Source organism: Orycteropus afer, unplaced genomic scaffold (genome assembly GCF_000298275.1).
Source record: "Orycteropus afer afer isolate SDZICR_OR568_19922 unplaced genomic scaffold, OryAfe1.0 scaffold00325, whole genome shotgun sequence".
Lineage (NCBI taxonomy): Eukaryota > Metazoa > Chordata > Mammalia > Tubulidentata > Orycteropodidae > Orycteropus > Orycteropus afer.
The window spans coordinates 1,675,095-1,697,597 of record NW_006921912.1 but is presented as its reverse complement, the minus strand read 5'-3'; the positions used below and the strand labels follow the sequence as shown (position 1 = coordinate 1,697,597).

General features: G+C 45.5%; 1 protein-coding gene across 1 annotated transcript in view; it reads left to right on the top strand.

Moving 5' to 3' along the window:
• The first annotated feature begins 4,762 nt into the window (after positions 1–4,762).
• Positions 4,763–22,503, top strand: part of SLC37A2 (solute carrier family 37 member 2) — a 29,107-nt gene continuing 11,366 nt past the window's right edge. The window contains exon 1 of the mRNA XM_007952110.1: positions 4,763–4,821. Coding sequence (XP_007950301.1) covers positions 4,763–4,821 — 59 coding nt within the window. The remainder of the gene's footprint in view (positions 4,822–22,503) is intronic.

Genomic DNA, 22,503 nt, shown 5'->3' with positions numbered 1-22,503 from the left:
TCTATAAATATATATATATATATATACTTTGCTGGTTTTTGTGTTTCTCTAGAGAACCCAATCCAACACAGAGGCACTGGAGCATTTTGTCCCTGCGAGTGCGGCCATCCCACCCAGATTGGGTATCTAGTTGGTATTCCCATCTGGGGTCCTGCCCAGGAACAGCTTCTGGAACCATTGGCATGGTTGTTGTTGTTTGCTGTCAAGTCAAACCTGACTCATAGCGACCCCTCCTTGGGTTTCCGAGGCAGTATCACTACGGAAATAGGATTGCCCAACCTTCCTTCCGAGGAGTGGCATGGTAGGGTCAGTTAAATGGGTTTGGTTGGCATGCTCCTGAGCAGCCCCCAGAACCCACTCCCTTTCATCAGAGTTTAAAGTGGAAGAGAGGATGACATAAATGTCATGCCAAGTTAGGGCATACGCTTGAGAGAGGTAACAAAATTCCTTAATGTAGGTGGTGAGGTTGTGAGAAAAGGAACCCAGACATTTCTCAATCTGATATAAGTCGGTGAGGGAAAAAGGTACATGAACATGGATGACACCTTCTGAGCCAGTTACTTCGCACAGGGGACCAAGAAGGGGTTGTTGAGAACGGGTGTGGCTGCTTACTGTGGAGGGTAAGGAGGATTCAGGGGAAGTGGAGTTGGGAGATGTTGGTGGAGATGTAGGTGGGAGTGATGGAGAGGGTGCTATAGGGTTAACTGAGGTGGAGATGAAAGTGCGTGTTCCAGATACGGGGCTGGTCCATGGGGTGGGGATGAAAGAGATTCGGGTGGATCAGAAAAAGAGGAAGTTGGTTCGGGGGAAGTGAGAGGAGTTAAAGAGTATTTAGAGGGGGTTTGGACAAGAGTATCGTGAGCTAGGAGAATCTGAGTGATACTGCAAGTAGAGCAGAGAGAGGGACAGGAGTGCAGGTGAAAGAAAGCTTGGATGTAGGGGACCTCCAGCCACTTGCCTGTGCGACGGCAAAAATTACCAAGATCAGTGAGGATATTAAAATAGAAAGTTCCTTGTTCAAGCCACTGAGAATTATTATCTAATGGGTATTGGGGCCACGTAGTAGTGTAATAGAAAATTAGGCATTTGGAACTAAGTCTTGAGCCAGCCCCAGGGTGCCAATATTGAGTAAAAGACACCCCAGAGGAGTAGTAGGGTCTGGTTTAGAATTCTGGTTACCCGTGATCCCTTAAGTCCTGATGGGAAGGTTCTGTTAAAGAACCAACGTCCTAGTCGTTTTGCCAGAACCTTGGTAATGGAGACCGGAAGAATAAAAGGGACGTCTCCACTAATATTCCTCGGTCTGGAGCGGCTATGCCATGGAAAGACAGGGAATCCAAGGCGTCCCCAGGATGTCTCTGTCTTTGGAATGGGAGAGCCTCTGACGTGGATCTACGGTTTTAAAATGGACAGAAAATGGGCAGAGGCTCTGGAAATGGATCCGAGACCTGGGGTCTGAGTGCCCAGAATGGAGAAACTAACCAGAATGGGGAAACTCACCAGTGTTGGGTGATGGCGGCCGGGGGTTCCTGGTCCACCGAAAGAAAGAAGAAAGGCGGGCGCGCAACACTCTATCTCAGCAGAGATTACTTGCACCGTACTCCCTCCCGGGTTTTGGTACCAGATGTAAGGTCGCGACGGAGAAGAGAGGAGATACAAAGAGTGGGATAAAGAAAAGTTTTATTCTGCGCTCCCGGGCAAGGTTCATGGGTTCTAGAGAGCGGGGCCAGAGAAGTTGCGCTGTCTGGACAGGGGGGAGAAGTTTATATAGTTGCATATGGACCTGAATAGGGGCAGAGGGAAAAAAGCAGGAACCAATCAGGTGAAAGCACCTTATTAGCATAGTCATTAAAGGAGGGGGAAAGGACCTGTGCTGGTTCAAAATAAGGCGGGAACCAATCAGGTGAAAGCTGCATCCGGTTGGCCTGTTTGTAACTTCTTCCTGCTCCATCTTTTACCCGCCTGGCAGGCACTACCCTACCAGCGTTCCTATTTTCTGTTTAGTAAGACAGAAATGGGAGGATAAAGTGTTCAATGAATGATGGTTTTGTATATGGTGAAATTTCTGTTCTATTAAGTTTGCAGTTCTGTTGCCTAGTGGCTTATTCTCATGGCGATTATTCTCCTAGACATTCTTAAGCATTCAGTCTTTTTGTCTCTTTGGAGAAAAAAAACAAAAACAAAAACAAAAACAATGAGGACACTTGTTGCCCTATCTGGAAGGGCCTAACCAACTAGCTGGCTACCCTAAAACTCCTGTGGGTAGTCAGCGAAAGTTGCCAGCAGTAGGAACTGGCATTTAACTGTTTTTAAAAGGCCATTAACTACAAACTCCTTTGTCACAAATGTCTGACATTAAATTGTAGTAAGTCATTTTTGACAAAATTTACAGCTATCCACATAAAAGTTAAATGATTTTTCTTTTAGTCTCTGATTCAGTAGTTTATTCCATACCCTCCTGTTTTCCTTCAGAGACTGTCCACACTCCTGCTGGGCTTGAGGAGGTGGTGTCTTGAGGAGTGCCAGGTAACAACAGGAAGGTGAGTCAAAGGTGGAGAGCTTGTGTAGGTGAGTGAAAGGAGCACCTGAGCCATAGCACCCCTCTTTGTCACTCCTCCAAGCAACAGGAAACAAAAAGCTCATCAAGCTAACCCCCAGGAACAACTGAGGAAGAGTTCCAATGATAGTAGGAGTGTTCTAGCTGCCATCCTGCCCCTGAGCAGGGCTACATGGCCAAAATGCACAGAAATTGACTGGAACAAGGCAAAGACTGTTACAGGACTGGGCCTACTTCCAGTGACTTGTTGGCACACCATGGATAACAGTCATACCACCACGAGAGTATATTCTTAATGCCTCGCTGATAGTTCCAGCCTCAGGTAAGCACAGTCCTGAAAGCTACTAAATAACACAGCTTCTGCAGAGGGGCATGAAAAGCGAGGAGTAATGAGCCTTATTCCTTGGCTTCTTTCCTTCAGAAATGGGGAGACAGACGTTCCACACTCCTGAACCGTGGAGAGCATCCCTGGACTTTGATAATGGTCTCTTCGTTCCTCTGGTGATGCCTGCCTACTTTTCTCATGCTTTTCCATTGCCAGGTTGCACTGAGGACTTTTAGCAGCTTCTTTGCTGATCTGTATTCTAACTCTATCCTTCTCTTTAGTCACTTGAAACAAGTAGCTGTCTTCCTGGAAATAGCATGTCATTACTTTATTTTCTATCCCTTAACTCCTTCTTTCAAGCCTAATGTCTGCTGGGTGCTACTGATCCCAGATCCAGTCTATCATACATTCTGAGAAAGCAGGTGTCCTCTGGGATCTTCCAGACAAACCAGGACATACCCCTACCTGTAGGGATAATGGTAATGTCTACCTCACTGACTTGTAAGAATTAAATAAGTGTGCATCTAGGAACAGTGTGTGCTATATATTATGGGTTGAATTAAATTAGTGTTGTTATATTCTTGGTGTTCCATCCTTCCATACCTTACCTAATCTAGTGTCTATGCCTCCCTTCTAATCCCCTGTCTTCTTTCCTTTTTATCCCTTTATGTCCTATCCTTGGCCTGTTACTCTCTTCATTTCTGCCACTGGACCCATGTCCCTGATTGCCTGGCATTAACAGAGGATTTTATAACTCTGCTTACCTTCTTTTTGCTTGACTCCAGTGGTAGTATAGCCAAGCCCACATTCTGGGCCCTAACCTGTTTGGTGAAGTTGTCTCACTTCCCTGACCTTGCATTTAGGGACTGGACACTCCTAGCAGTTAGGGGTAGGGTGGGGTTAGGGCTGAAACCCATTTGCACAGACACATTCCTATTTTATGTTCTATTAATAACTTGGCTTTCCAGGTACCTGCTGCTCTATCCACCCTTCCATGGTTCACCCTGGGGTTCATATCCAAGTCTCTGACAATATCTCCCTTTACAGGTGGAAGCATACCCTGGAAATCTTTAGGCTAGAGACGGTCATTACCAGAGCCTGGCCAGCACACAATTCCCTGCCTGGAAGCCTCAGATTGGTCCTCCTCTACTGCCAAGCTGCTTGCCTCCAGAGGGAGAGCAAGAATGGCTGCAACCCTGTGCCCACTGGGAGTGGGTGGGGAGGCCAGTGCTTCAGTGAAGGGGAAGTGGTAGCGTCCTGGCTGGCTGGGTATAGAGTCTGCAATCTGAGCGGCACAGGAAGCCCAGCGGAGGCCTAGGAGGTGTGTTTTGGGCCAATATTGCACTGCCCTGAAAAACTTCGTGCACTCCCAGGGGATGTCCGCACTAAGATCGGTGCAATGTAGGGGACGACTGCGTGGTCCTTCTAGCTCAGCAACACGCCTCAGTTTCCTGGTCTGCATCAGGAGCACTGCTCAAAGTAGGGAGGAGTTATGGTCCTAGCCCCAGGCTGGCGGGGATGTCACAGAGTCAACCACATCTGGGATAGTGGCTTTCGGTTCCCTCGGCTGGCAGAGAGCAAGAAAGTGCAGGGCCGAAAGAAGAGCTCCCAGTTACCCTAAGAGCTGTTAGTCCCAAACCGGGAGGCAAAGCACGAAGAAGCCTAAGTGCCTGAAGAACCCGCGGGAGGATGGGGCAGCGCGTTCCGGCTCAGCCTGACCCCGCGGGCGGTCAGGCGCAAGGGGGCGGGGGCTGCGGGCACCGGCTGCGACCTGGGCGGGCCGCTGGCGGGGCATTTAAACCCGCGACTGCAGTGGAGCGACGCGCCGCTCTGCACTCCCCTTCGTCCTGGCTGTCGTCTTCCAGGTCTGGCTGAGCAACATGCGGGCTTCCCTGGCTCCGGGTGTCTGGTTCCTCCGCCACTTCTCCAGGGACAGCTGGTGAGCAGGGTTTGGGAGGGAGGATCCGGAGCAAGCTCCCCGCCGACCCTGACCGCCCCAGGCTCAAGTGGTGCGGAGTGCTGAGGTGGAGCCACGGGGAACTAGACTAGATGGGCTGGGCGTCCCGGCTCAGAGGCACTGGCCGGCTCTGGTCCTGGGCTTCTTCAGCGGCACCATTCTGGAAGGGTGCTAGCATACACTACCTAACTCCAAGCTCCCCAAAACTACTCTCAGCGAGGCTTGTGAAGCGAGGCTACCTAGGAGCATCCCCTGGGTTCACCATCCTCATCTCCAAACACATATCCCAGAGTAGACCTTCAGTGCGCACCACTTTCATTTCATTGAGTACCGGCAGGACCTGGACGCCAGGGAACCGAGATGGTGGAAGTGCTGGGAAGTGGCCATTGGAGTTGGGCGCCTTTCTGGGTCTCTTTCAGCGCTTGAGTAACACAGAGGTCAGAACCCAGTGGTCCTGGGAGCTTGCCTTGAGGGGTTCCGGGTCCTGAGAGACAACATGTGGGAAGAGCAAACCTCTCCGATCAGCTCCTCTGCTAGGGTCACTCCAACAGTAGGGGAGCCAGCCTCCTTTCCTATTGGGTAGACCTCAACCTGTGGGGTATATGGTGAGTGGAGGGGCTCCAGCTGTCTCCTCACAGGAGGCAGCACGCTGGAGCAGTTTGCTTGGTCTGCACAATTTTGGTTTTTTTTTTTTTTTTTCCCCCTTATTTTGTTCACTTAATTTCTTTGATATCATAACTGTATCTCTTTTCCTCTTACACAGAAATCTTCTTTACATCATTAATATAATAAAATTACACATTTGCTTTAGCCTACAATGTAGAGAAAATAACCTCCAGTATCAGTATTCTTATTGCTCTAACAGTAAATTTACTGATGGAAATTAAAAATTTCATAGTAGTTCTTTTTGTTCTTGGTCTTCATTCCACTAAAGATGTACAGCCAGAACACTGTATTCTAAAGTCTTCTTAAAGGCATTCTTTCTCTAAAGGGTAATATGACCAATTGATATAGGTTGGGTTTACTTGTTTAATTTCCAAGTTTTAAATTTATTGGTTCAGTTTGTTTTTTACAATTCTAAATTTATTTTTAGAAAATAGTTAATAAATTTACAATTCAAAACTCAAAATGATAATATATTATTGGAAAATCTTCCTTCCATGCACAGCGTTTTTTAAATATTGTGTTAGTTGCCATAATTAACACATTATAAAATGCAGCATTAATAGCCAGATTTCTGGTTTCTGGGGTGAGGGGAAAACTAATAAAATAGATTATAGGGCAATAACCCACTGCGACAGAGTCAATTCTGATTCATATCGACGCCCACTGAGTTTCCAACGGTATAAATCTTTACAGAAGTAGATTGCCTCATCTTCCTTCCATGGAGTTGCCAGTGGGTTTGAAGCACCAACCTTCTGGTTAGCAGCCAAATGCCTTATCCACTGTGCCTCCAGAGCTTCTTATAGGGCAATACCAGGCCAAAATTCCCAAATTGAATTGACAGGCATTAAGAGCCCTCTTGGGAGCTCTAGTGGCATAGTGCCTAAGGCATTTGACTGCTAACCAGAAGACTGGCAGTTCAAACCCACCAGAAACTCCTTGGAAGGAAGATTGGGCAATCTACTTCCTTAGAGTTACTGCCTCAGAAATCCAAGGAGGGGTTGCTATGTTGCTATGAGTCACAATCCACTCAAAGGCAGTGAGGTGTTTTTTGTTTTTTTTTTTTTTGGTTAAGAGCCCTCTTAAGATGGGACCAGTGCTTTTAAGGTGACCTACTTGTCCTGGTTTTAAAACTGAAAGTCTTGTGTCTCCAAGTTTCTCACCCTGGGTAAAGAAGGAAGACTGGTCATCTAGGTGCTTTTCACTTAGTGATGTCCTCACTGGTGACAGTGCTCATCACATCTGCTTTCTTTACTCATTTACTTGGGCCCTTTTGAGTTTGATACTTTTCTGCAAATGTACAATCATGACTTTCCTCCAGATAGAAAAATGAACATGTGGTAAAGATTTATGTTAATCACAATGAGGGAGCCAGCAGGTTAAGTTATCACTAGTTCAAAAGAAAATTCAAAGATCATAGCTGTTTATAGATCAGGAATATTGAGCAAACTGATTTTTCCATAGGTTGAAAAGAAAGACTGTTAAACTTCTATGGGTGCATATATTATTTTGAATGACTTATCAGTTACCATTTCAAAGACTTGTGAAATAGCTCAAATGCAGTGAAAGTCTTGAATCAGATAAACTGGAGAGGTGTCCTCTGGAGATTGCATAGTTTTCCAGCTGAAACAAACAAACAAACAAATTTGTTTTTCCCATAGCCTCCTGTGTTTTGATCAGAAATAATCTCAAATAAAGATTATTCTTGATCACAAAATAAGTCTGATCTATGAGTTTGATGTGGTTATTTAGGTGCAGCAAGACGTTTGCTTTGCTGGAAGTTTTCATAAGGAATCTCAGATTGGAGTTCACTGTCCTGAGGCTAGAAAGCCAAGCCAAGAAACTGTCTTTACCAAGTTTCACCAGCACTACGTGAAAATGTGGGTGAATCCTCTCAGGGTCCCCAAAATATCCTGAGCTTCTGAGGACTGTCCTGCCTGGGAGTGACCTTCCATTCTTGCCTTTGAGTCAGAGAAACCAGTAGCCAGTTTTCCTGGGAGAGTTTTATTAGTGTTGGCTCCATGAAGTCAACTTTAGTGCGACTGATCATATCTGATTAAATGACCATCATTGTCAAGTATATTCCAGGCAAGTCCTTGGTTACATAACCAATTTTTTCCCATTCTGTCCTGGTAAAAGACAGGACAGATTCTTATTGAACCTGTGCAAATAACCATATTGTCATGAAAAGAAAGAAAGCACAATGAGAGTTTCTAAATTGGCGGGCAGGGTCGGGGGTGGGGAGGAGGTGAGCAGGAAGCATAAAATAACATTCATTTGCAAATGTTTCATTTCAGTTTGTAAAAGCAGAGTCTACTAAATTCTTAGGTATTTTAGATAATTTAAGAAAGAGAAAGGGCATCCTTACATATTCAGAAAGCAGAACATTGTAGCAACATCAACAATATTGCAAACATAGATGACAATCATCCCTCATCAATTCATTCAGTCCTATGTGATTAATTCTTCTTCTGTTGGATCTTGTGTTAGCAGTCTTATAAACCTGTTGGCTTCTTGACTAAAACAACAACAACAAAACCCAAACTCACTGCCAGCCAGTCAATTTTGACTCATAGTGATCCCCATTGGGTTTCCGAGGCTGTAAATCTTTATGGAAGTAGATTACCCAATCTTCCTTTCGTGGAGTGGCTGGTGGGTTTGAACTGCTGACTTCCTGGTTAGCAGCCAAATGGCTTATCCACTACACTCTGGAAATCTAGAAGCTTCTCTTCATATTGTCTAAGCAATGCTAGCATAATCCTGTCTCCAGGAGTCAGTGCCTGGTTGGTACCTTGCTTTTCTGAGACAGTTCTTGGCTGTTATAGAACTCTGGCCCATAGCTGATTGCAGAGCCTTTCAGGAAGCATCAGAGTAAACCAAAAACCATGTTATCAGTGACAGAGTCATAAAAGATGCTGCTTAACTTATTTTCAAAATAAGTTATAAATAAAATAATTTTCAAAAGATCTCATGAGAATTCTTAATAAGTATGGCACAACCGGGTAAGGGCTCAACTACTAACTGAAAGGCTGGCAATTTGAACCCATCCAAAGGGCACCTTGGAAGGAAGGCTGGGTGATCTGCTTCCAAAAGATACCAACCTTGAAATCCTGTGGAGCACATTCTTACTCTGCATACATGGGTTGAGATGAGTTGGAGTTGAATCAATGGTAATGGTTTGTTTTAAAAACTGATTTTATATTTTATAATGTGGAAACCAAGACAAAAAAAGTTCTGGATAAGATGTCTAAAATCATAAAGCAATTTTCAAAGAAGACAGTGAACATTACATGTGCTTTGTAAAAATAGGTGAACATAATTTTTGCAGAGGAAAAAAGTTTGAGGTATAGCATATAATAATTCTGAGAAAAAAATTACATAGTATACCAAAAATATCAAGTAAAGAGATGCAAGAAGTCTGGTATAGATCCTAAATATCTGTATTTCAATAAAACTTCATAAGAAAGTCTGGTGTATAGCTTCATTTTGAAAACCATTGGCCTAGAAGAGGCTAGATTCAAATTAAATAAGGTGGCAGCCAAGGTAATGTTTTAAATCATGACTGAAATCATGGCTACTGACACTACATCTACTTGTCACTTATCGACTATCTTATTATCTGATGCTTCACATTTATAGCCATAGTGAAAAAAAAAATGTACTATCCTACTGTTTTTGTGCATTAATGACCTATGTCTGGCAGTAATGAAAGTCAAGGTGGGAGGCAATAGTAACACTGGCTATGATGGTTAAGAGTATGTGTCAGCTTGGCTGGGCCGTGATTCACTGACAGTTATGTAATGTTGTAATTCAGCAGTTAATTGGGCAGTTTATATAATAATGTAGTTATCTTATATTTTGCATAGTGCAAATTTTTGCGTAATGACCTGGTCTTTGGAATCTAGCCATGTCAGTAAGTGAGAAGTGGAGATATACTGTTGTTATCAGCATTTAGGAGGATGCTGATAAGTAGGAACATATGGACAGAGAGGGTATTGAAAAACCTATGGCAATTTCTCATACTCATATAGCTTCTGAAGTGTTTATATAAATAGCATTTTACCTATGGAAGTTTAACTCTAGGAAAGGCTGAGCATCTCTTCTGACTTGAGAATTAATCCCATACAACTCATCAATAATAACATAAACGTAATTATTTCTGACGCCTCTCTTTTTTTTAAAGATGAAATAGACCCTCTGGGACATCTCAAAGATAGTTTTAGGTACAAAAGATATCCTGGAAGTTTTATTTATTCTACATTTAGAATTTGATTTGGATAAGACAAAAATCCAAAGTTGTCAGGAGACAACTTAAGATTGGATCATGGGTGCCTGAAAACCAGTACTTGTCTATTTGAAAATGACAATGAGACATTTGAAAATAAACATACAAAGTGACATTGCAAAGAACTTTAGATCTTTCCTAAGTGAGAAACCTTAGTAATCGAGAATAAGAAAGTTTAAAGCATAAAAAATTATTCTGGTATGACACAGAATCATTGCTATCTAGAAAGATTTACACAGGAGTGAAAGAATAACCTTTTACAACTGCTAAAGGAAGGTTGGGCAATCTACTTCCGTAGTGATACTGCCTCGGAAACCCAAGGAGGGGTCGTGATGAGTTGGGTCCGACTTGATGGCAAATAACAACAAAGAGCAGACCAGCAACCAGTACTCCAAGAAAAAATGTTATTTCAAAGCAAGAAAACCAAAGTCTAGTTTTGTGTAAACATGATATTTAATACCAAAGGGACCAACCTCTTTTTGAAAGTAATATGAATAAACCGATCAAAAGTAAGTTAGATATGGCAAATTTTTAACATACTTAATTGCTTCTTTTCAGATTCATTGTTCAGATACATACTATCAAACCAAACCAAACCAAACCAAACCCACTGCCATCAAGTCAATTCCGACTCATGGCGACCCTTTTGGACAGAGCAGAACTGTCCTATAGGGTTTCCAAGATTGTAAATCATTATAGAAGCAGACTGCCTCATCTTTTTCCCACAGTCCAGCTGGGGATTTGAACCACCAACCTTTTGGTTGGCAGCTGAATGCTTTACCACTATGCAACCAGAGCTCCTCGCACGTACTATAATCCAAGACAAATCAAATTCCTTTTTCACAAACTTCTGACAAATTTATCCATTCATGTTTTACATTTTTATTTAATTTATTTTTTATTGGTGTAAGAACATTTGTTGTTGTTGTAGTTGTTGTTATGTGCCGTCGAGTCAAACCCGACTCATAGCGACCCCTCCTTGGGTTTCCAAGGCAGTATCACTACGGAAGTAGAATTGCCCAACCTTCCTTCCGAGGAGTGGCTGGTGGGTTTGAACCGCCAGCCGTCTGGTTAGCAGGCAAGTGTCTTAGCCACTATGCTACCAGAGCTCCCAAGACTTTATGTCCCTTTTATCCAAGGACTCCTGAGGAGGTATCTGGTAACTAGTTGTTGTTGTTATGTGCCATCTAGTCAGATCTGACTCATAGCGACCCCTCCTTGGGTTTCCGAGGCAGTATCACTGCAGAAGTAGATTGCCCAACCTTCCTTCTGAGGAGTGGCTGGTGGGTTTGAACAGCCAGCCTTCTGGTTAACAGTCAAGTGCCTTAGGCACTATGCTACCAGAGCTCAGATCATTTAAACATTTGCCAACTCAGCATTTTTCTCATGTACAATTCACTGAGACCAATTACATCAATAATGTTGTGCAACCATCACTGATATCCATTCAGGTTTATCCTTCACTGGTTTCGTTCTCATTCTGGAACAGTCATTTTACTTAGGATAAAACTATTCTCTCTTTTTTCCTTAATAAGCAAAAACTCATCCCATTACCTTGTATACAAAGTTGTAACCTCTCTGCCATTTGTGTTCTTGGCAGAGTCTCAATTATGTATGTGAATTATAATCTTTAATCAAAGTATATTTCACAGAGAAAATGGGGGAGCAATAGATAATTGTAAGCAGTCTGTCCCCACCAGCATTTAGAAGACCTCACGAGTTCTCATAACACAACTTTCTACAGCCAAACATGCCACATATACACTTCTGAAAGTGTGAACTCAGCTGTTGTATTCTCCAACATCACCCAGATTTAAGACAGACCTGGATTCAAGTCCTTTCACCTCTGTGTGTCTTGAGTAGTTGACCTTCTCTGAGCCTCAGTTTCATCAGTAAAAGTCAGATGGGTTCTTTTTTTAAAATTGTGATTTGGGTGAAAATTTATAGAGCAAATTCACTTTCCATACAGCAGTTCACACACACTTTGTCTCATGACATTGACTACAATTTACCCCAATGCAACAGCTCCCCTCCCACTTCCTCCCGATACTTACTTCTTCCCTGTGTCCATCCCTCCATGCACTCCTGCCCTCTGAGCTGTCTCCCTGTGCATAAACAGCCCTTTTTTCTCCCATGATTGTTCTCTCTGAGGAGTGTATCTACCTCAGGTAAATGTTCAATTCATATGCCTGTCTTTTGTTTGGCTGGAAGCCACAGGTGTGGGTTCAATTCCAGACCTGAAGGGCAGCTAGGGGCCATAGTCTCAGTGGTTTCACCAAGCTCTATCAGACTAGCAAATCTGGTTCCCCCACCTTTTTTTTTTTCCCAAAAAATGATTTTGAGTTTTGCTCCACATTGTTCTCCCTCTCTATCCATGATCTCCTACATAGATCCCCCTCCGAGTGGTTGACAGTGGTAGCTGGGCACCATCTAGTTCTTCTGGTCTCATAGTCATATAGGCTGTGGATTGCATGGTGTACCAGTCTCCAGGACTAATTGTTTCTGTGAATCTTTGGTTTTGTTCATTCTTCTTTGCTCTGAAAGACGAGAGACCCATTGTTGCATCTAGATGGCTCCTTGCAAGCTTTTAAGATTTCAGTTGCTACTCACCAGATTAGGAGGTGGAACAATGTTTTGTGTACCATGTTATACCAATTGAATTTATGTCCCCTGCGACTATGGTCCCAAGCACACTGGTTCAACTACTCAGTCCCTCTGGGTAGCTGGCTGTGACCAAGGAGTGACTACAAACTTGTCCCTTGTCAGCTCTACTATACACCTGGGAATTCTTACAGATCATACAAATACACTTATAGGACCATTGTCTGCCAATCCTATACATGGTCTTGGGTACAATCCTCGCTACATAGACATACCTAATAGTTCAGCCTGTCCATCCAGCTATCCACCCATATACCCTTGTTTGCTTTCAATGACAATGCAGTACTGTATGTGCAAAAGGGTTCATCTTTGTTGTCTGTACTTGCCATGTACGTCTCTATGTCTTCCTCTTCCTCAATGCCACCATGTTGATCATTAACATTTGGTACATTGCCCTTCTCTTCACCCAAATCAATACTTATTTCTACCTATCTAACAGTGTTCCCTAGCCTCCTCCCCCACCCGTGGTAACCAACAATGAAAATTTCCTTCCATAAACGTTAGATGGGTTCTTGAGGATTAAGTATAACGATATTGTACTATGTGCCATCGAGTTGATTCTGACTCATAGTGACCCTGTAGGAGAGGGTAGAATTGTCCCATAGGATTTCCTGGGCTGTAATCTTTACAGGCCACTGTGTCAATCCATCTTTTTGAGTGTCTCTCCCTTTTTTGCTGACCCTCTACTTTACCAAGAATGATATCCTTTTCCAGAGACTGGTCCCTTCTTTTTTTTTTTTTATTAGGATTTGGGTGAAGATTTACAGAGTAAATTCACTTTTCATACAGCAGTTCACATATACTTTGTCTCATGTCATTGACCAAAATTTACAATGCAGCAGCTCCCCTCCCACTTCCTCCCCATAGTTACCTCCTCCCAGTGTCCATCCCTTCATACTCTTCTGCACCCTGAGCTATCTCCCTGTGCATAAGCAGCCCTTCCTTCTCCCATGATTGTTCTCTCCAGGGCGTGCGTCTACTTGAGGTAAATGTTTAACTCACATGCCTGTACTTTGTTTGGCTGGAAACCACAGTTGTGGGTTCAATTCCAGACCTGAAGGGCAACTAGGGGCCATAGTCTCAGTGGTTACACCAGGCTCCATTGGACCAGCAAACCTGATCCCCACCTTCTTTTTTTTTTTTGCCTCCAAACGATTTTGAGTTTTGTACCACATTGTTCTCCCTCTTTATGTAGGATCTCCTACATCCCTTCCAAGTGGATGGCAGTGGTAGCTGGGCACCATCTAGTTCTTCTGGTCTCATAGTTGTATAAGTTGCAGATCAGATGGTGTACCAGTCGCTAGGACTGATTGTTTCCATTAATTTTGGTTTTCTTCTTTCTTCTTGATGAGGAGAGACCTGTTGTTGCATCTAGATGGCAGCTTCCTAGCTTTTAAGGTCCCAGTCGCTACTCGCCAAAGTAGTAGGTGGAACAATGTTTTGTATAGTATGTTATGCCAATTGAGCTTGATTTGATGTCCCCTGCGACTATGGTCCCAAGCCCGCAGGATCAACTACTCGGTCCCTCTGGGTAGCTGGCTGTGACCAAGTAATGACCATAACCTTGCCCCTTGTCAGCTCTACTATACATCTGGGAATTCTGATCATTCACATAAACTTATAGGCCCATTGAGACTGGTCCCTTCTTATAACATGACCAAAGTACAAGAGATGAAATCTGGCCATTCTCACTTCTAAGGAGTATTCCAGTTGTATTTCGTCCAAAACAGATTTATTTGTTCTTCTGGCATCCCATGGTATTTTCAATACCACAATTCAAATGCATCAATTCTTCTTCAGTCTTCTTTATTCATTGTCCAGGATACAATGATTGTGAGGATGATGCAAGACTGAGCAGTATATCGTTCGGTTGTATATAGGGTTGCTATGGGTCAGAACTGACTTGACGGCACCTAACAACAACAGTCTTTATGGGAGCAGATTGCCAAGTCTTCTCTCGCAGAGTGGCTGGTGTGTTCAAACCACCAACCTTTTAGAAAGCAGCTGAGGGCTTAACCACTGTGCCATCAAGCCTTTTTAAATGTAATGATATATGTGAAAATTGACCTCCAGAGGCTGATGGAAGGTACTCAGCAAAGGTTTTACTTCCTTCCTGATAAGTATAGCTTTGGACTCCTATCAAACACTAAAGGTTAATGTAGTAATACCAGAAGCACATTATTATGCTGAACTCTGAGGGCAATAAAGACAATTAAGATATGGTCCTGCCTTCTCAGAATGAAGGACCAACCTACAGAGTGGGTGCATACACCTAAGTCTACAGTTTAGAAACCAAGAACAAGTAGCAGTTGTCATCGAGTCAATCTCAGACTGATGGTGTCCTCAGGTGTGCCAGAGTAGAAGTATATTCCATAGGGTTTTTGGTGGCTGATTTTTTTTTTGGAGGTAGATCACCAGGTCTTCCAAGCATCCCTCTGCCTAGATTTGAACCCTAACTTACAAGTTCAGTGGCTGAGTTCTTACCTATTTGCACCACCCATATAGTGTACTAAGTACGAAGGGGTGATGTTTCATATGAACTATGTAATTTAGAGGAGTAACTGGAATATGGAACCCAATGAGGTGATTTTGAAGAAAGCTGCCTGCTGCCTCTGTATGTCCAGCATGAAAAATGTTAGTGATTGTATGTGTGAATTGCTTGACATGCAATAAGCATGCAGTAAGTGGTGGCTATTATTATTATTAATACTGATGTAGGGATAGCTGGTAATCCAATTCACCTTTCCTGTGTTAAACAAAATATAGGCTAAGGTGGGTGGAAACAGCAGAAAGTCTCACAGTCTGAAATAAAATTAAAAATGAACTCTCTGTTAAACTTGATGTGAAGAAAACAGACTTAGCTAGGTTTTCCTAGGATAGGAAGCTGGTGGGTGGGTTGGCCCTGGGCCTTGGGTGTCCTCATCTGTAAAATGAAGATAATGGTATCTTCTTAGAATTGTTATGAGGATAAAATGAGATATAATAGGTAAAGTACCTAGAACAGTGCCAGTTCTATGTTTACTCATATTAAGCACTGACTAACCATTAGTTATTGATTATTATTCTATCTGCTTTTCTTAACATTTGGTGTCAGGCAGTGTTTATTTGTAATTCTTATAGAATGAGTATCTGTTTCCCCATCAAAGATGTGAGTATAGTGAGGTGCAGAGAAGCTTTATAGCTAGTAAATGACCGAGCTGGAACTTGAACCCAGATTAGTGTGACTCTTAAGCCTTTAATTTAAGTCTTTACACTGTCCTGATAATGGTGTGATGTAGAGAGAGATAAGGCACCCATTTGATCATAGATATATCACTTAATCTCTCTAAGATTTCCTTATCTAATAAATAGGAATAACAGTTGCACCTGTATCACAGGGTTTTTGGTGAAATATTAAATGATAATGTTAAAAGCACTTAGCCTAGCAGACAGTTGGTGCTTGATAATTGCTAGGTGCTTCTGAATTTCTGTGGGGGCAGGAGGTAGGAAGAGATGGTGGTTCCAGGAGAACTCTGCACAAGGCCCCCAAACCATGAATGTATGAAGGGGAAGACATGAGGCTGGTGGACTGGTGGCCTTCAGCTCAGGCATATAGGGTTCCGTAGAGCAATCTCAGGAGATGAGGCCGGGAGGCAGGTGGAGCCAAGTATATAGAAGCATGTATGTCTAGTCTCCAAGGTGTTTCTGCCCAGGCTGACTTTCCTGCTTCCCTACTTCTGGAGCCTGTGGGTTCTGTCAGATGTTCCATGTCAGTGTGGGGCAGTGGCTTGTTCATGGCCTTTCAGAGCCATAGATCTCCTGGACTCAAGTCCTGATGACCAGTTCTCTGCCTTTTGTGCCAGCATTTGCGTGGGCATGTCTGGGGGCAGCTGGAAACAGGCATCCTACCAGAGAGGTGACTGTGGCTGGTGCTCATGAGGCTGGGCTCATTTCTTGGAGCTCAGTGAGGAGCTCAGTGAGGAGCCCAGCCTGGGACAAGGAGAGGCACTGTGGGAGGGAGGGACAGGGTGACAGAGCAGCCCCAGAGCAGGAAGAGGAGTTGCAGGAGAGCCAGAGGCTGTGACCTCCCACACCCTAACCTCCCGTGTGAGCTGGAAAAGGCAAAGCCTGACTGGTATGACTGGCTCTGCCTTCTGGAGTGAGCTAAGGGCTCACATGGCCAGAGCTGCAGTCCATCCTACAGACACAAGAGGCATTTAGACGCATGCCCAGAACCTGTGTACCACATAGGCTCACACTCCGTCTGCCTCATTTAATCCTATAACAGACCTGTGGGGCAGGAGTTTATTATCCTGTTTTAAAGAAGATCAAACTGAGGCTTAGAGAGGTTAAGCAACTTGCCCTAGGTCACAGTAAGTAGCAGAACCAGAAATTAAAACTTTTAGTTTAAGTCTAATGTTCTTTTCCCTATTCTGTGGTTGTCTTCTAGCAGGGGCCCTAAGCAGCTTTCTCCTTTTTCTCCTGCTCACTGCCAAGAGGTGCTTGTCAAGGGTAGCAACAAAGGCTGCTTGAAATGAGCTGTGCTGGTAAGCGGCTGCTCTGGGAAGGTGAGCGGGATCCTGGAGGAGAACCTGGAGAACCAAGTCCATGTGCTCCCCTCCTCCACTCTGTAGCCTTGAAGGCCCCTCAGGGCTGGTCCAGGCTCCAGCATGTGACCCTGAAGCTTCCCCAACCCCCACCCTCTCGTGATTGTCTTCCTCAGCTGCTCCCTTCCTCTTCCACACTGCTGGTTCCTCTTCCCTCCTTACGCAGTAGACTTGTGTGCAGCCCTCTGGCTTTGGGCAAGGCTGCTTGAGTCAGGTCCTAGGGCCTGGTTTTGAAATGGTCTGTGCGGTTTGCCAAGGCCTGGTTTCTTCCAGTCAACCTGTACTCATTGAGCAATGAGATCAGTGCTGACAAGTCAGAGTAACTATAGACTTGACAGATACCAGGAGTAGAGGTGAAGCTGATGATTGTCCCTGAACTTGTGTGTGTGTGTATTGCGGGTGGGGGAGGTGTTCTTGCCCTCCTTTTGGCCTCTGGATCCTTCATGTTCAGGAGAAATAGTAGATGAGGGTGAGCGGTGAAGGGTGGGGAAGCTGCTTGGGCTTGGACTAGGCCTTCTCAGAATACTGAAAGGAAGGCCATCTTCTTACATATTTCCTGAGCAGGGCCATCATCAAGTGGCTTTATGCTATTTAAACAATGAGGGAATTTAACACCTTTCTACTATTCCTTCCAAACCCTACCAACTCTCACACTCTTCCAGTTATTCTCAGTGGCCTAAACCACATCTCATGCTATAGCTTAAGGCCATAGCCTGTCTGACCATCCAGGCGTCCCCTACTCTGCTCAGGACAAAACAATCATCTATTTTTCCTCTTTTCTAAACAAAGGTCATCATCTTAGCCACTAATTTCTTCTGGAAAAGTCCTGGGTTCCTTGTGGCTATTAGCCAATGTGTCCTTTCTCTGGGAGGGATTTTGGGGCCAAACCTGAGTCAACTTTATCTCTCTAAGCAGACTCAAAGTCCCAGCTGGAGGAGAGGCAACAAGTGGAGGAGCCCCTGCCCCAAAAGAGATTCGTGCCCTCAGCCCTCAGAAGCTGTTCCAGACTGGGCCTGTCCCTGTTCCATCTTATGCACTGAAGGCCTGGCTCAGGCCTCTGCACCTGTGATATCTGTTCCTAGTTGGCCTTTCCCTGCCAAGACATCTCCCAGTAGCAGTAGAATATTTGGCACTGTCACCATTGGCCCCAAGCTGGGCTCTTATTGTGCCCAGCCCCCTATGCTTTTCAGATCTGCTGAATTGCAGATCCAAGGAAAGGCCACCAAGTCCATTTGCCAAAGTCACCTGTGACCACAGTCAGCCTAGCCTACCACATGGCTGCCCGAGCAGCCCTAGACATCTACTAGCAGCCACTGGTTGTATCAGGGGATGGCATGGTTTGGTCAGCTTAAGTCCCCACAGGCTTTACCTGGGGGTGGGGACCATCAGCAATGTGGCTACAAAGCAAGGAAGGAGGATGCAGGGGCTGGGGCACTGACTTGGTACAACACAGGCTAAGGAAGCCACTAGGGAAAGGGGACCTGCTCCCACCCTCTCCTATGGTTACTGTCCCTCTGCTGTGCTGTTTCTCTATTGCCTTTTGTTGTATGTATGTATGTATGAGTAATAATGAGTCCTTTAGGGTTTTTTTTTTTTTTTTCCTCTCAGGATTCACTGTTCCTTGCTTCCTACTAGAAGCCTTCCCAGTGCAAAGTCTTAACAACGTCAATAAAAGCATTATCGTGACCCTTCAAAATAATATATTGGACCCTCAGCTAATAGTTAAGAGATAGGTAGTTCACCTCTCTATCTGACCTGGTTATTCAGTAACTGGTATTGATTGAGGGGAAGTGGGACTCTAAGAAGTAACATATCCTGCTAATGAAGACTCAAGAGAGTCACAGGGCAGCCAGCCCTACCTGGAACAATCTGGGGGCCTTGTTCCGTATGTTATCCCTTGGCACTTGGCCTGCAGCCTGGCCCAGGACCTGGGCTGCTATCCTGTCTCAGTTACCCTAGAGCCAGCTAGGCCAGACCCAGCTTTGTCTGAAGAATCCCCTGCTCCCCTGCTGGGGCCTCTTGATGGAGGAGGGAGGGACTGGGAGAGAAGAAGTGAAACCTGTGGTTCTGTGTGCTGCTGTCATTTCTGTGAGGCATTGTGGGCTTGGTAGCCCTTTGAACTGTGGCACCGCAGAGCAGATGCTAAAGTGGAGTGGGATGAGCAGTGGACTCAGTCAGGGGCCTGAATTCAAGTGTGCTCTGCAAACCAGCTGTATGGCTTTGGGCTCATCACCTCTGCACCCCTGCATCAAACCTGAATCTTGGTTTTACCCAGAGTCCAGGCAGGAGGTCCTCGAGGATGTACCTAGCATACAGCACAGTTGAGGACCCCAGGCCCTGGGCATCACAAATCTTTTGCTTTCTTAGTATCCTGAGTGTCAAATTTTCTATGGGGGCCAGAAGTCAGAGCTGAAAGGGCGGCCAGACCAGGATACTAGAGTCGCCAGGCTGGAATCTCACAGATCAGGGATCTTGCAGGTCAGGATGTCAGTGTGGACCTCTGCTCATCCCTCTCTGTCAGCTCTAGAGGGAAACCGTGGGAAAGCCTTAGCAGGGCAGTTGGCCATGGGCACCTGGATCCCAACCCTAGGCAAGGTGAGGGCCCTAGTAGCCTCAGGGACATGCTGTACTCATCTAGACCTAGAGGGCTGTGTTGACCTCTAAATCCTTACCCTCTAGGTGACCTAGGGCCTGGAGCCCCCAACCCCCAGGGCGTGTGGTGGCACTCCCACCCCACTCACCACAGGAGAACACCTCAGATGCCTGCCCCTCCCTGCTCTCCCCTCCCAGCTCTTCATCCTCATCTAAAAAACCAGAAATGACACTGGCTGTCATTTTGCAGTGCCTACTGGGTGTCAGGAACTATGTTAGTAGCATCTCAGTAATGTCACTAGCGCTATGAGAAAGGTGACAAACTGGTTTTCAGATGAGGAAACAAGTTTAAGGAATCAAACCAGGCTTTGCTTGACTCTGAGATCCTTGCTCTTTCATGGACATCACCTCCCTGAAACACACCATAGGGTCCCACTATGATGCTGCCATTGTGTGGTCAGGCAGAGGCTATAGGGTCAGAAAGGCACAGGAAGCTGGCCCTACTCTTCAGTGAGGAAATCTGTCTGTAACTTCCAAAACAATCAACAGAGTGAAGTTCTGGGTCTCCACCTGGCTTAGCCTGAAGGGTGTCAGAGTTCCCTGATGTAGAAAATTCCAGGTCCCATCAGTGTCTTCCAATCACCCTCAAGAGAGACTCTAACTCCAAGCCCTCTGCCTCTTCCCAGCTACCTCTCCCTCTGCACTTGGCTGCGTCCCACCTTCCAGCTATCCCGTGCTACTTAGAGTTCCCTAAACAGGTAGTGTGATTTCATGCCTCTGTGCTTTTGCACTTGCTGTTCCTGCTCCCGGGTACATTGTCCTGCCTACCTGGTAAGTTTGGCCAGCACTTGTTTGTTTTGAAGACTCAGCTAAAGCCTCACCTGCAGGAACCCTTTCCGGATGCTACTCCTATCATGGCTGGGCTCACGGTCCCTCCTTTGTGCTTCCATGTCACCCAGGGCTTTCCTCTCTTATGGCACTATTACACACCTTTTAGCCACCCCTCTGCCCCCTGACCTCTAAGCTCCAGGAATGAAGAGACTCCTCTTACAACGTCTCCTGCTTAGTGCCTGAAACATGGCAGACAGCGCCAGGGGAGCATGTGAGGGAGTGGGTGGGCAGTCCTGTTCCGCCAAAGAGAATCAGATGTCAGAAGTGGGTGCAGCTCTTTTTACCCAGGATTGGGAGTGAGAGGACTACAGACTAAAGGGACATGGAGCAGATAGGAAGGGAGCCTAGTACCACAAGCAGGTAAGGGTGGTTGGAGCTCCCACATGGGAAGACAAGGATCTGGGGCTTGGACATGAAGCCATCCGAGTGGCAAGTAGTGGTGGAGAAGGAGAGTTACTGGGAGCCAGGCCTTACCTCCAGGCCTGTCATTAGCTCTGACTAGCTCCTGCGTGCACTTAGCATGTCTGCTGAATTGTAGCCTGACTTTCTGGTCACTATCAGAGCTCCACAGCAGCAAGAATCACACTGTCGGGAAAGAACAGTCACAAGCAGGGGCCACAATGGGGCTATGGTCCCCTGGGATCTTTTAGATCCAGAGATAATCAGATTCGGTCTTCGTGTTCTGTGGCCAACAGGCAGGCAAGGGCCTCAGGCCATCCACATTGTTGACCAAGGTAGGCTCAGCTGAGCCCTGGGTTTGTGAGGGGTGCACAACCAGGGCCTGAGGTGAGGCTCATTTACCTGTCTCGTGGGGTAGATAGGATTGGTGCTCTCATCTATGTGTAACTGGTGAGGAAACCAGAGCCAGAAAAGGTTTAGAGGTTTACTTTAGGTCCCACAGTAAATTAGCCAGGGAACTCTCTTTTCTAACCAGGCACTGGCTTTTGCACTGGACCAGGCAGCATCCTGGGCAGGGCACTGGGTTGGTATAATTGGTGAGGCTGCAGTTTTCTTCCACCTACTGCTCTTTGCAGTAGGCCTGCTGAGTTCTCTCTCCAAATTCTCTCAAGGAATTTTCTCCCAGATTCTAAAGTCCTTGAACTAGGTGTGTACAGCCATGTGCCCATTCATAGGACCCAGAAAACATTACTGCCTCCAAGATTGCCAATGCCAGTCACCGCAAGCAGGCACTCAGAATAACCCCAGCTTCCCTGCTGAACTCAAATCCCCAGAAAACCTCTGAGATCAACCTGTACACCTTCTGGAACTGGTAGTGAGAGGCCAGCTCATACAGAAGCATGAATTCCAGACTAAAGGGTTAGAACTTCATTCTTAATGAAATGGAGAGCCATTGACAAATTTTAAGTAAGATAATGGAGGAGGTGCTATAAGTGACTTTATTCACATAAGAAAATAAGCCGTGGGGCAACAATGAGAATGGAGACAGAAAACCCAGGCAGGAAGCTGCTCCTCATGTCCAGGGGTGGAGTGAGAAGGGGCCTAAATTCAATCCAGATTCAGGCTTTGCTGAAATGCCCCTTTATTTCACAGGTAGGAGCCTTGGCAGCAGATTCCTAGAAAGAATCTTTTGTTCTGCGCCTTAGGTTCATGGATCCTAGGAAGCCTTAAGCCAAGGCTCTGAACTTCCCTAATGCCTGGCCCTTTCTCCTGGGCTGGGGGTCCATGCTGATGTCTGTTTTCCATGGGCCTCCTAGCTGCTGACTTGGCTCAGCTGATGCTTTGCTGGGGAAGCAGACAGTGATTCAGCAGAGCAATGAAGGGCCCTCCCCAGATACTCAGGAAAAGGGGATGGGTTGGGGGTGCAGTGGAAACTTTGAGTGGTGTCAGGCTGCACTGTTCTTTCCCTGTCAGAACCAGACATGGGATGAGGAGGGGTGAGGGGTGGGAGGGGCACATGTGATATGTGAGCCACAGATGGAAAGAATGATCTTTGTCCAGTGGAATGGACTTTACTTGGGCTCAGTC